The sequence below is a fragment of the Podarcis bocagei genome, assembly GCF_964188305.1.
Source record: "Podarcis bocagei genome assembly, chromosome: 7".
Classification (NCBI taxonomy): domain Eukaryota; kingdom Metazoa; phylum Chordata; class Lepidosauria; order Squamata; family Lacertidae; genus Podarcis; species Podarcis bocagei.
In genome coordinates, this window is record NC_138132.1 from 4,562,583 (window position 1) to 4,576,108 (window position 13,526).

Consider the following 13,526-nt stretch of genomic DNA (forward strand, 5'->3'; position numbering starts at 1 on the left):
GGTTCATTATGTGTTATTTGCAATTGGCCGGTCTACGTATGCTTTGCACACAATGTGCTTCTGCAGAATGGCAATGGAACGTGTGCCAACTCTATGTCAAGTTCATGATGCGTCTGGTGATGTTTCACAACAGCAGTAATTGCTAATAAGCGATGACACAATCACCCAAACATTGCTAAGTCAATCAATAGCTGTAGTAGTACACAGGGAACCATTATCTCAATGTAAGCCTGAGGCGATAGAATCGAACATCCATAAAGGTTGCAATTCAGCAGTTTGATGCTGGAGTCTCTTCCTGGAAATCAAGAACTGCCACGCTGAGGTCAGCAACAGAGGGTTGTCCTGGGAGGAGGCAAGGTTTTTCAGATACTGCCATTTCCGATGTCAGATTTCTGTGCATTTATTCTGTTGCGCGAGAGACGCGGGTGGCACTGTGGGTTAAACCACAGAGCCTAGGACTTGCCGATGAGAAGGTCGGCGGTTCAAATCCCCGCGACGGGGTGAGCTCCCATTGCTCAGTCCCTGCTCCTGCCAACCTAGCAGTTCGAAAGCACATCAAAGTGCAAGTAGAGGTACCGCTCCAGCGGGAAAGTAAACGGTGTTTCCATGCGCTGCTCTGGTTCGCCAGAAGCGGCTTAGTCATGCTGGCCACATGACCCAGAAGCTGTAGGCCGGCTCCCTCGGCCAGTAAAGCGAGATGAGCGCCACAACCCCAGAGTCGGCCACGACTAGACCTAATGGTCAGGGCTCCCTTTACCTTTGTTCTGTTGTGCAAAGACTGGCCTGCTGGCCCTAAGCAGAATATAGAATAGAAGCCCTGCGCTAGAAAGCCCTGAGCTAGAAAAAATAAAGGGAATGTGGAATGTCCTTTATGCATCTTAGGCTGGGTGAAGGGTCCTTGGAATCCTCAGGAGGTGGCAGATTTTCCTTCCTTGGAGGTTTTCAAAGAGAGGATGGATGGCTATCTGTCAGGGACTCTTTAGCTGTGGTTGGGAAGATTCAGAGATTTGGCCCAAGCACCCCTTTACGACCTGGAACCTACAGCTACAGACCACAGCTCTCCTGATAACAAAGACTTTAAAACAGGGAGAGAGCAGGACCCTATCTCCACCACTGGTGGCACTGCACTAAGGTTAAGAAAGTCTGGCTACTAGTTTTCAAAGAAACCAGGAAGATCATTGGAAAGGAAGTTTCTCCTATAACTGCAACCCACCCTTTAAAATCTATTTAATGAGGAGCTTAAAGGGTTGATTTTCCATCTTCTTACTGCAACCGGAGCCATTGTCGCTCGTTTCCGGAAACATCTGAAGCAGGTGGACCCGGCTGCTTTGTGCTTTAAAGGATGGGAGACGCCCCTGTTAGAAAAGTTAACACACCAGAGGACAGAGCAAAAAAAGAAAAAGAAGGTAGTTTTCTTCTAGTTTGGTATGGATTTATTGCTCACGTTAACGACAAAAGGCATGGACAAGAAACCCCGGCCGAATTCAAATGGGCATGGTTCATTCTGTAAGAATTCACGATCAAACCTTGTGGTAGTTTTGTAGCTACACAATGCTTAGTTTTAGTCCTTTTGCTCTAGACTCCCCACCACACCTGATGGAAAAAGTCCTTTGTGCTCAGTTGAACCCCTCTTCATTTTTCCCCCACTCTCTTTGCGGAAGATCCCATGACTCTCTTCTGTATCTCGTTGCCTTGGTTTTAAAAAACCTTCAATAAAAAATATTTTTTTAAAAAAAAATGGGGAGGGGGGACAGGAAAAGGAGGTAAATCTCTGAAGCAGGAACCCCCACCCTTTCCAAACAAAGGGCATGTGCGGGAAATGTCTGTGAGGGGATGCCAGACGATTGAGTCCTGGGGGAGAGGGAGGGAGCAGAGCACCCCCTTTTGCCAGCTCCAGATTAGAAGGCCCGCGATTTAGCCCTTTAGACCTCTCCCTTTGGGGCTCCCAGGCAACGACAGAGCCTAGAAGGCAAACCCCCCAAAATCCACCATGTCTAAGTCCTGCTCCATCCCGTCGTACTCCAGGGGTGCCTCATACTGCGGTTCGGAATCACAGGCCGACGGGTGGTAGCCCAGCTCCTTGAAGTCCGGCGGGTGGGGGTCCTCAGGGGGTCCGGCTGTGGATGAGCTGACCATGTGACCCATGCTGGGACCAGCGGCGGCGCCCCCCACCAGGAGGCAGGCGGCCTTCACCCCTGTGTTGGGGGGCTTGGGGCCGTGGCGGAGGCAGTGCGGGGAGCAGGTTTCGTGGCACAGGCTGGACCTGGGAACTGGAGAGAGAAGCAAAGGGCAAGGGGGGTGTGTGAGAGAGGGGATACCCAGCCTCATATAGCCATCATGCTTGAGTCTAGTTAGCACACGAAGGGGTTAACACCATAGAGTAACCTGTCCTGCCAGGCTTTGCCTATGTCACTTCCTCTCACCTTGGGAGGAAATGGGCAACGAAGCCTTTTGTTGTACTCAGCCTACATGTGGATTCGGCATGTGAGGAGCTCTGACCTGCTCCCTTCAGCTGCATGGCTTTAACCAGCCTCTTTCGTTCCAGACAAGGATGGAGTCTGAAACTCCAGCCTTTTCCTCCTATCCTGATAGTTTAGCAACTTTTACCGTTTTGTTACCAAGCAAAGTTTTACTGCCTGTGCAACTTTTTACGACTGCTGTACGGAAAATCACATGAATCTGGCCTTTGAAGAGTTTGGTAAGTAAACCATTTCATAGCTGACTAAATGTGTGGTCTATTCACGTGCTAGGGAATACTTCGGGGTTCACTAGAAAACACATCTTTTTAAAGGTTTTGCAGCCAAATTTCCATGCTTTCCTATGCTGCCTATTTTGTGATTGTTAAATCTCTGGAGAGGTTCTCTCACCAAAGATTACTTGCCCCAGACCTGGGTCTTGGCATCTGCAAGGAGACTGTGAGACCCAGGAAAGAGGATTGGAGGAGAGTTAGCCTAGCTGGGCAGTTGTGGTGGATGGTTGTTGTGGTAGCACCCGGAAGGCTATACAGCCTGCCTACCAATGGGAAACCCCCGAGCAGGATCCGACCACAAGCGCCCTCTTCCCTTCTGTGGTTTCCAGTGTGATAGGAATTTTAAATTCTTGGATATATAATAAATGTTCATAAATGTACCAACCAAGCACGTACATAGGCCAGCACAGGAAGACCGACCTGAAACCATTTTTGATTCCCAAACTGGCCAAATGATTTCTCTGCAAGGTCAAAGGAAAATGGAAAAGCCTCCCCATTGTCTTTTCCTTCACAAATCCTGTCTTAAGTGTAAGTCTGTGTTTGAATTGGGTGAGCCTGTGACCTGGCCCAGGAACTAAGTATTTATCATTACAAAAAACTGGCCAGGCTCCCCAGGGTATCCAATCAAGTGAGCATTAACAGGTAACCTGCCAGACAGGAGGTAAACAATGCACTCAGATTTCTGCTGTAGACTGCCTTTTCTATGATGTAGGTATGATGTATCTGGGGTGGTGGTCTTGGGTTACACCCCTTCTGTGATGTATGTATGATGTTTCCGGGGGTGGTCTTGATCTACAGGGTGGCAATTTCAAAAGTCTTTATAAGGCCTTGCGCGCCATTGTTCTGGGTTCCTCCTCCTTTCCTGCATGTGAGGGGAGCACCCTGTTGCAACAGATCAATAAAGATCAGGCTTACTAGCTGCTTTGCTTCTCAATATTCTCTGGTTGGCCTCTGTTATTTTCTCCTACCAATAGGGAACCTACGTAAGGACTCTATATGGGTTCTTGGGTACCCCATAAGGGGAAAAGGGCAGATTTTTGTTTACAACACCAGCAACTGGGATTCAGAAGCACTGCTGCCCTCCAACTGTGCAGGGCAGAGCACAGCCATTGATAGTCTTCTCCTCCATTAATTTGTCTTAATCCTCTTTTAAAGCCTTCTGGTTTGGTAGCCATCACTGCTTGCTGCGGCAGCCAGTTCCACAAGGAAATGGAGATACGGCTGGGCTGGCTGGGACATGTTGTCCCAAACATCTGGAAGGCACCAGTTTGGGGAATGTAAAGCAAACCGGCTTCCTCTGTGTTCATTATGGTTGCCACCCCTCCAGCTAATCCCGTCTGATTGGCATCTCTACTGCCCTGAGCCAAGAGGGGATGTTAGAATTCCTGCTCCGTGATTGCAGTCATGGGATTGTTGACTTTCACATGATGGTATGTTTTGACTCCACCGAGTGGGAAGTGACGGAGACAGGATGTTTGTGTTACTGTGTTCCATGAAGTGGGACTATTGTCCTTTGTTCTTTTCCTCTTTTCTGTCTGATGCTGGAGAGAGAGGGAGCCATGTTGCAGTGCTCCGTGTGTGTTTATATGTAAATAAAGTAGATTAGCCAAAATGCTGAGGTCTGTCACAAAAAGCTGCGAAGACTCTGCGGATCCCTAAGTGTGCCGGTGTCAGTTGGCATCGGTCGCTGTGATGTTTGGGCTGAAGAAAGATTTTGATTGACTAGGAGGGAGAGAACATGCCAGTCGGGCATGTGTCTCTACCAGGGTCCTACTTGAGAGTAGGCTGAGCTCCTGACAGGGATGCCCATATGTGGCCCACTGGTGCCCCACACAACCCCTGGAACCGCTACCTTCTCGTCTCTCCGTGCTGGGGCTGGGAGACCCGCTATCCCCAGTGCCTTTCCAGAAGCGTTTTCTCACTGGTGAGTTGATGTGGAGCTTGCAGCTGGAGGGCGATCCCTGGGAGAAGCTCTGCAGAAAGAAGCCGCGAATCACAGTCATCACAGAGAGTCATCTAGATCAGTGTTTCCCAACCTTTTTTGGGCAAAGGCACACTTGTTTCATGAATAAAATCTCGAGGCACACCACCATGCCAGATGGGGAAAGGTCACTTTTTACTTATGTAAAAAATAAAATAAAAATAGTAACAGCATAGAAGGTAATGTAATGGTTAGGCTAGCATCCCTCTTCCAAATATGCTAGGTTTTTATTTGCAGGCACTGTTCTACATGGGAAAGCATTCAGCACTGTCATTCTCCCATCTGCCATCTGAATTGGTACTATTCTGGGTCAACTTACTCTGCTGCATGTGTAGATGAAAATGGCACCAAGTGTGGGGGAGGGGGCAGAACAGGTTTCAGATACAGGATATTAAGCATACACGTACTTCAGATTGAACTGGTTGCTTGCTTTGCAAATTTTCATTTCCCAAATGACTGCCTTGGCAAGCGCAATACCTACCAGGCTCAACGCCGGTCTCGCGCTGCCGCTTCCCGCGCTCTCAAGGCCCCGGGAGGAGGAAGGCGTGAAGGGAATCCCGAAGGCGCGAAAACCTCGCGCATGCGCAGGCCTTCCGCCTGCGACAGTCCAGTAGGCCGGCCGAAGCGAGCGGCGATGGGATGTGGGAGGGAGCTCGCTCGCCGCCCCGCGTGTGCCTATGTGGGGCACGTTACAGCCCCGTGATGTCAGCGCCACGCAGGCAGCCAGGCAGGCAGACGGCGAGAGCCCCGCGCTGGGCGGCCTCTCCTCGCTGCCGCCGCCCCGCCTCTCGCCGCCCGACTCGCCCGCCTCCCTCCCACGGCACACCAGGCAACGTCTCGCGGCACACTAGTGTGCCGCGGAACACCGGTTGGGAAACACTGATCTAGATCATGGGTAGGCAAACTAAGGCCCAGGGGCCGGATCCGGCCCAATCACCGTGTAAATCCACGTTTTTACATGAGTAGAATGTGCCCTTTTATTTAAAATGCATCTCTGGGTTATTTGTGGGGCATCGGAATGCGTTCATTTTTTCCCTTCCAAAATATAGTCCGGCTATATATTTTGTGAATATATAGAATCAGCAAGACTTACAGCAGTAATAAGAGGCCAGTCAGACCAAAAACTGATAGAGGAGTGGACTCTTGGATGTCCCATAAGGGAAAAGGGCCATTTTTGTTTGCAACAGTTTCCATTTCAAATCCTCACCTCTTTGACTTTTCTCAAGATGTTGAGCCACCGCCTGCAGGAAAAAAGGAAAACGGGATTTTGTGTTATGGATGCCGTTGTGCCTCATCACGTACTCTGCCCCTGCAAGCATCACTCTGTTGACCCATCTGGCATCTTACGGTGCCGTAACTGCCTTGGCAAGACTCTCCTGCCTTCAGTAAAAGGAACCCAAAGCCTGCGGAGCGCAGCAGGAACTTGCGCTGCGCTCCGAAGGCTTCAGGGATCTTTGAGGCTGGCGGTGGGGGAAAGCAGCCCTTCCCCCCGCCAGCCCCAAAGAGCAGGTCGAAAGGAACCCGAAGCCTCCGGAGCGCAGCAGGAACTCCTGCCACGCTCCTGAGGCTTCGGGTTGCCTTAACTGAAGCCTAGAGAGCGAGAGAGGTTAATGCGCACTGACCCCACTCACTCTCCAGGCTTCCAAGGTAGCCGCCTGAAGCCTCCAGAGCGCAAGGTGCGTCCTATGGTCGGGTGCGTCTTATAGAGCGAAAAATGCGATATTTTATTAATCAGAGTCCAATCCTTCCTTGCTTTGGGAACGCTACAGCTAAGTCACAAGCAACACTATTATGCAATCGCATGGTGTGCAACAATGCTAGGAATGTTGGAAATCGCCTCCACAAGTTGTAGTGACGACAACCAACTTGGATGGCTTTGAAAGGGGACTGGATGAATTTGCGGAGGCCCCTCATGCAGCCACAGTTCCCAGCGCCCGCCATGAACTACAGAAGGAGGGCAGACCCACCTGCACACTTGGCCGTCAGGGGCGAGGAAGAGGAGGAACTTGCCGTCGCGGAGACTCAGCCCCAGGCAGCTGTCCGTCTGAGCCCCCAGAGGAAGGCGTGGCAGGTCGCAGATCTCGCTGCCCTCCAGGATGGCCTCGCAGCTGCTGCCCAGGGAGATGCCCAGCTCGGCCGGGGAGTCGGCATCCGGGCAGATGAGCAGGCTGCCGTCCAGCGAAACGACAAGGAACTTCTCCTTCCACTGCTTGAAAAGGAAGCCTCCTGCAAAGGGCCACTTGAGGTCAAGGTTGGCAAGGAGATAGACGTCAGAAGCGTGAGAGCATGTGCTTTGGTTCAAGGCCAAGGAATCTCAGCCGACTAGCTTCGAGGGCGGAAGGTGTGACTTGCAGGCAGATATGAGCCCCAGGACCTTTCCATTGGCAACCCAATTTGGTTATAATAATAATATAATATAATAATTATTATTTATACCCCGCCCATCTGGCTGGGCTTCCCCAGCCACTCTGAGCGGCTTCCAACAAAATATTAAAATAAAGTAATGCATCAAACATTAAAAGCTTCCCTAAACAGGTCTGCCTTCAGATGTCTTCTAAAGGTCTGGTAGTTGTTTTTCTCTTTGACATCTGGAGGGAGGGCGTTCCACAGGGCAGGTGCCACCACCGAGAAGGCCCTCTGCCTGGTTCCCTGTAGCTTTGCTTCTCGCAATGAGGGAACTGCCAGAAGGCCCTCGGAGCTGGACCTCAGTGTCCAGGCAGAACGATGGGGGTGGAGACGCTCCTTCAGGTATACTGGACCAAGGCCGTTTAGTGCTTTAAAGGTCAGCACCAACACTTTGAATTGTGCTCGGAAACGTACTGGGAGCCCGTGTAGGTCTTTCAAGACCAGTGTTATGTGGTCTCGGCGGCCGCTCTCAGTCACCAGTCTAGCTGCCGCATTCTGGATTAGTTGCAGTTTCCGGGTCACCTTCAAAGGTAGCCCCACTAGAGCGCATGGCAGTAGTCCAAGCGGGAGATAACCAGAGCATACACCACTCTGGCGAGACAGTCTGTGGGCAGGGAGGGTCTCATCCTGCGTAGCAGATGGAGCTGGCAGACAGCTGCCCTGGACACAGAATTGACCTGCGCCTCCATGGACAGCTGTGAGTCCAAAATGACTCCCAGGCTGCACACCTGCTCCTTCAGGGGTACAGTTACCCCATTCAGGACCAGGGAATCCCCCACACCCGCCCACCTCCTGTCCCCCAAAAACCGTACTTCTGTCTTGTCAGGATTCAACCTCAGTCTTATAGAATGGTAGGGTTGGAAGGGACCCCCAAGGGTCATCCAAACCAACCCCCAGAACACCCTTGCCTCTTGGGGACTAGCAACTTCCTCTGCTCCCTTTTGGACAGAAGTGGGGATTATGCCTCTCTTGCCCTATCCTCCGCTGTTCATCAGGCTCTCTCATTACTGAGTGGACGGATGGCTCGTTTATCCCAGAGAGTAATTTGCTACTAAGGAGATTCCGTTTCCATCAATCTGTCGCAGGCTGACGACGGGACAAACATCATGCACAGCAACAAACAGATTAAAACAATGATTAAATTCTCTCGTGGGCGCTTTGGGATTAGGATTCAATCAAATGCTAGCGGTAATAATCCCAAAAGGCCGGGGCGGGGGGAGGGAGAATGCAGTTTCATACCCTGCAACATTTATCCGACGAAAATAGGGATGTCCGATTCCATACTACTACTACTACTACTACTACTACTACTACTACTACTACAAATAATTTTATTATATATACTCCGCCCATCTGACTAGGTTGGCCCAGCCGCTCTGGATGGCTTGCAACATATATAAAAACATAATAAAACATTAAGCATTAAACAAAACCAGCGCTGCCTTCAGATGTCATTTAAAAGTTGTATAGACATGTTGTTGTTTAGTCGTTTAGTCGTGTCCGATTCTATAGACATACCCAAGGACAAAAGGAATATATTTTTGTATATAACCGCAGCTGCAAGAAAATTATGGCAAAATATTGGAAAACAGAAAAAGTACCACAAATGATTTGTGAGTTTGCCGAGATGGCAAAAATGACTCCATCAGTCATGGGCTGCTCCAATCAAAAATTCTATACAGATTGGGAATGTATAGGTGAATACATGAAGAAATATGGTGTTAAAGCAGAACTCTTAATAGGCAATTGTGTAAGGACAAAAGAAATAATTATAATTTATAAGGTTTCATGTTATTTTATTTTGTTAAAGCAACTAGATAAAATATTATGTTGGGAAGATCTCACACAGGTGAAGGGAAGCAGTGGGGAGGAGGGGAGGGTTAGGTTGAATTTGGGAAATAAAATAATATATAGGACAGCAAAGGATATAATAGATTCTAATAGAATAGCAATATATTGTAACCAGAATAGAAGTTCAAAAGGGGAAGTAAATGTATTTTTAGTATTTTCACTATTGTAATAGTTATTACAATGTTCAGGGAAGTTTTTAATATTTAACGCTGTATTTTTTTAACACTTGATTGGGAGCCGCCCAGAGTGACTGGGGAGACTCAGCCAGATGGGTGGGGTATAAATAATAAATTATTATTATATTATTATTATAGTATTATTATTTCTGATTGGTAGAAGGCCATGTTAACTCAGACTTCTTTGTTTTGCTGTCTGTATAATTTTCTTCCAGTAGTGATGTATGGAAGTGAGAGCTGGACCATAAAGGCGGCTGATTGCTGAAGAATGGATGCTTTTGAATTCTGGTGCTGGAGGAGACTCTTGAGAGTCCCATGGACTGCAAGAAGATCAAACCTCTCCATTCTGAAGGAAATCAGCCCTGAGTGCTCCCTGGAAGGACAGATCCTGAAGCTGAGGCTCCAAGACTTTGGCCACCTCATGAGAAGAGAAGACTCCCTGGAAAAGACCCTGATGTTGGGAAAGATGGAGGGCCCAAGGAGAAGGGGACGACAGAGGACGAGATGGTGGGACAGTGTTCTTGAAGCTACCAGCATGAGTTTGACCAAACTGCGGGAGGCAGTGGAAGACAGGAGTGCCTGGCGTGCTCTGGTCCAGGGGGATATCATAGAACAATAACAATCTTTGTTATTTCCTTTTGCAGGCCAGGAAGATTACCCAGCTGACCAGAGGAGCTGGGGCAACTCAGTCATACGGGCCGAGTACAAATAAGAAAATTATTATTGTTATTACTGTGCTAAATTTGGGCCTGGGGGTACCCTCGTCATCAGGGTTTGGGGTGAGCTGATCCTTTTGCACAGCTGGGAGATCTGGTGCTTTGGATTTAATCAACTAAATTATGCAATTAATTAATTAAAGCTCTAGGAGCAGATTTTTTAAAAATGTAATTTAAAAGCATCCTGATTGACCTAGAAAGTTGTGTTTTTTTCTCCTGCCTGGTGAGAAAAACTCTTTGTGTTCATCTCCCCAAAATCCTCCCTATGAGAAATGGGACACACAACAAGGGCAGAATCAGCCAGTTGCGTCCCTTGCCTGGTGTAAGGAGATGCAACACTGGTGGGATTATAAAGGAATCATGACCCACGGTGGGGGTTTATTTATTTGTGCTGGGGCTCAATCCTGGCACCTGCTTCCACTCCAGTAGCAGGAATGAGCCCTCGGATGTATGAAAGAGGAGCCGTCCCTGCCTCTGAGCAGGTACAGAGTGTAAATCGCTCTCACTGAGGATGAGAGGGAGCGTTCACTGCTTTCTAGAAATTGCCACAATGCAAAATTAGCCCCCCTGTTGGGTGGAAGCTGCCTAGCTGTGGAATTTTTTTGACATTTTAAAATAGAGATGAAATAACCCACAAAGTGTGGCTGACAGAAATTCAACAGGCACAGCTCATCACTATAACCATTCTGCTCCCCCCCCCCCAAGGATGAAGGCATCCTTGAATTTCTGCCTGCATAGCTGCTGGCACAACACTGACTTATTTACACTTAGCCAGGACTTTAGGAATCCCTGGAGTCTGGGAATCTCAAACGGCAGATTCAAAGGGAAGGGATCTCTTCTTCTTAATCTCAGTTCTAATTCTGAATATTCCCCAAACGCTAAATCAACAAACCTACTTCCAGGGCACAAGTCTCCTCCAGGGCTGAATCCCATAGCCTCATTGTTCCTTTGCTTGCTTGCTTTTGTATATTTATCTATTTAAAGAAATATCTGTATACCGCCCTCTCATGAAATATCACGGCCGGCACAACAATATACGGAACAAAACTCATTAACAGCAGTACAGAGCAAGCATCAGAACGAACAGCTACTTGGGAACAATCACATATCTATCCTCTTCTTTCTTGCAAAACGCTGTATTTAGATGTCCCCACCCTCCAAAAAACACCCCCAGCTTTGATTAGAATTGAGAAAAAGAACAACCTTTACACATTTTAAGCTGGAGATTTTTAAGCAGCCTGAGCACCTGGCTTCCGGTTGAGAAGTCATTAACCTGTTGTTATGGAAAAGACACGATGAACTGCTAGGAAAGATGAATGGGCCCTTTGAACATGTGCAGAGCGCTGTTTTGTGCAACCCTGAGATCCTACACAGCCGGGATTAGGGAATGAAGCAGGCATCTTCTGGGGCAGAGAGGGTGCTACTTCCAGCTACTTATGAGTCCCACTCCCCATAACCTTTGTCCCAGCGATTTCTCCGGGCTTGCATTTGCCTTTTCATATTCCTTAATCTAGACAGCATCTTAAAAAGCAGAGACATCACCTTGCCAACAAAGGTCCATATAGTTAAAGCCATGGTTTTCCCAGTAGTGATGTATGGAAGTGAGAGTTGGACCATCAAGAAGGCTGATCGCCGAAGAATGGATGCTTTTGAATTCTGGTGCTGGAGGAGACTCTTGAGAGTCCCATGGACTGCAAGAAGATCAAACCTCTCCATTCTGAAGGAAATCAGCCCTGAGTGCTCACTGGAAGGACAGATCCTGAAGCTGAGGCTCCAAGACTTTGGCCACCTCCTGAGAAGAGAAGACTCCCTGGAAAAGACCCTGATGTTGGGAAAGATGGAGGGCACAAGGAGAAGGGGACGACAGAGGACAAGATGGTTGGATAGCGTTCTCGAAACTACCAGCATGAGTTTGACCAAACTGCGGGAGGCAGTGGAAGACAGGAGTGCCTGGCGTGCTCTGGTCCATGGGGTCGCGAAGAGTCGGACACCACTAAATGACTAAACAACAGCAACATCCCTTAATCTAGACAGGGACTCTGCTAGCAACTGAAAAGTCCCACCAATTTGCATACCCACACATACACGTTTATACACAAATACAGGTTTTTGAGCCAATTAAGCTGGGAAGTGGCTGTGGGCGCCTTGTGCCTAGCTGTCAACTTTCCCCTTTTCTTGCGAGGAATCCTATTCGGAATACGGGAATAAAAAAAGGGAAACGTTGACAGCTATGGCCTAGTGGCTGGAGCCAGCCCCTCAATCTCAGCCTAACCTCCCTCACAGGGCTGTCGTGCGAATGAAATGGGGAGAGGGATACATGCCACCCTGAGGTCTTTTGCAAAACAGCAGCCCTGCAAGCAAAAGTGGTTTCTTTCTTTAAAAAGCATTTTTAAAAAGAGGGGGTGCGGGAAGAGCAGGAGACCTAGGCAACAGCAACAACAACAACATGGATTCTTGTTCCCACCCCGCCCCCCAACAAGATGCCACGGGCAGGGTGGTGCATTTCTGCCCTGATGGAGCAGAGTGCCGGGGTCGGGGGGGGGGAGTTGGGGTAACTCACCATATTTGCGGAGGTAGCCCCGATGGATCCCCGTGGGGATCTCCGTGGCGCTGCTCATCCCGCCGGGAGCCACCCATCAGAGGGCAGCGTGGCGAGGAGGGGGCAGGCACAAGCAGGCAGAGGCTCTGGAAACAAGCCGATGATGCTGCTCTGATCGTCTAATCCCCGGAGCATCCCTGAAGCAGAATCCCTCTCAGCCAATCAGAGCCCAGCTGGGAGCAGCCTCTTCACCTATCCACACAAGGCAGGCTGTGGGTATGGAGGTCGGCCTCCCAGTTCACCCAGTCTGGCCACTGGCTGGATTCTGCCTCTGTGTGTTGGACTGGGAGAGACCAGTGATGCTGCCTCAATACGTGTGTGGGGTGAAGGGGAGGAGACGGAGACTTTTTTGTGGTGGCTCCTCGCTTTGGCAAGGCACCCTCACCCTCACTGAGGCACCGGGCAGGGCCATTTCTACTCCCTGCTACTGGTTCTGTGACTTTTCCCTTTTTCTTAACTATTTATTTGATTTATTTCCCTCCTACTTTCCTCCAAGGAGCTCAAGCTCGCAACCATGGTGCCCCTGCCTCTGTTTTATCCTCACAACAACCCTGTGGGGTAGGATGGGCTAAGAGGCAGTGATGGGCCCCCCAAGGGCACGCCCACTGGTGGGGTTTGAACCCTGGTCTTTACCAGGTCCTAGTGCCAAGCTTTAAGTTTAACCACTACAACACACTGGCTTTGCCAACTTGGTTGCTGTTTTAAGGTTTGCTATTAGTTTGTATTATTATTATTATTATTATTATTATTATTATTATTATTATTATTCTGGCCCCCTGCCAGGGATACTTTAGCTAATATTGCAGGGGCACGTGGGTATCCCTTTCCAATTCTACAATTCCAAGGTGATGATTCCAAATAATAACAATGATAATATTAATTTTATTATTTGAACCCTGCTCATCTGGCTGAGCGGCACCCGTGCAATTTCTTTTCTTTTTCTACTTCCTTCTTTCTTCAACCCAGGAACAGCTGGAATAGCTCAGTCGTGGGAGCGTGAGACTATCAACCTCGGGGTCTTGGGTTCGAGTCCCACGTTGGGCAAAAA

At 49.0% G+C, this 13,526-nt stretch overlaps 1 protein-coding gene across 3 annotated transcripts; it reads right to left on the reverse strand.

The window, feature by feature from the left end:
- Positions 1-1,098: 1,098 nt before the first annotated feature.
- LOC308590521 (uncharacterized protein) lies at positions 1,099-13,044 on the reverse strand. Of its 3 annotated transcripts, none has more exons than XM_081200645.1 (5): positions 11,083-11,324; positions 6,698-6,956; positions 5,938-5,971; positions 4,602-4,722; positions 1,099-2,270 (listed from the first exon to the last, which is right to left on the reverse strand). In XM_081200645.1, exons 1-5 carry the CDS (start codon positions 11,090-11,092, stop codon positions 1,963-1,965), a joined length of 732 nt encoding a protein of 243 aa, XP_081056771.1. In that variant the 5' UTR covers positions 11,093-11,324; the 3' UTR covers positions 1,099-1,962. The 3 variants fall into 3 exon arrangements, with proteins under 3 accessions (XP_081056771.1, XP_081056770.1, XP_081056769.1); XM_081200644.1 differs by lacking the exon at positions 11,083-11,324 and adding an exon at positions 12,440-13,044 and having other exon boundaries at positions 1,100-2,270; positions 6,698-6,969; XM_081200643.1 differs by lacking the exon at positions 11,083-11,324 and adding an exon at positions 12,440-13,044 and having other exon boundaries at positions 1,102-2,270.
- Between the last annotated feature and the right edge of the window lie 482 nt (positions 13,045-13,526).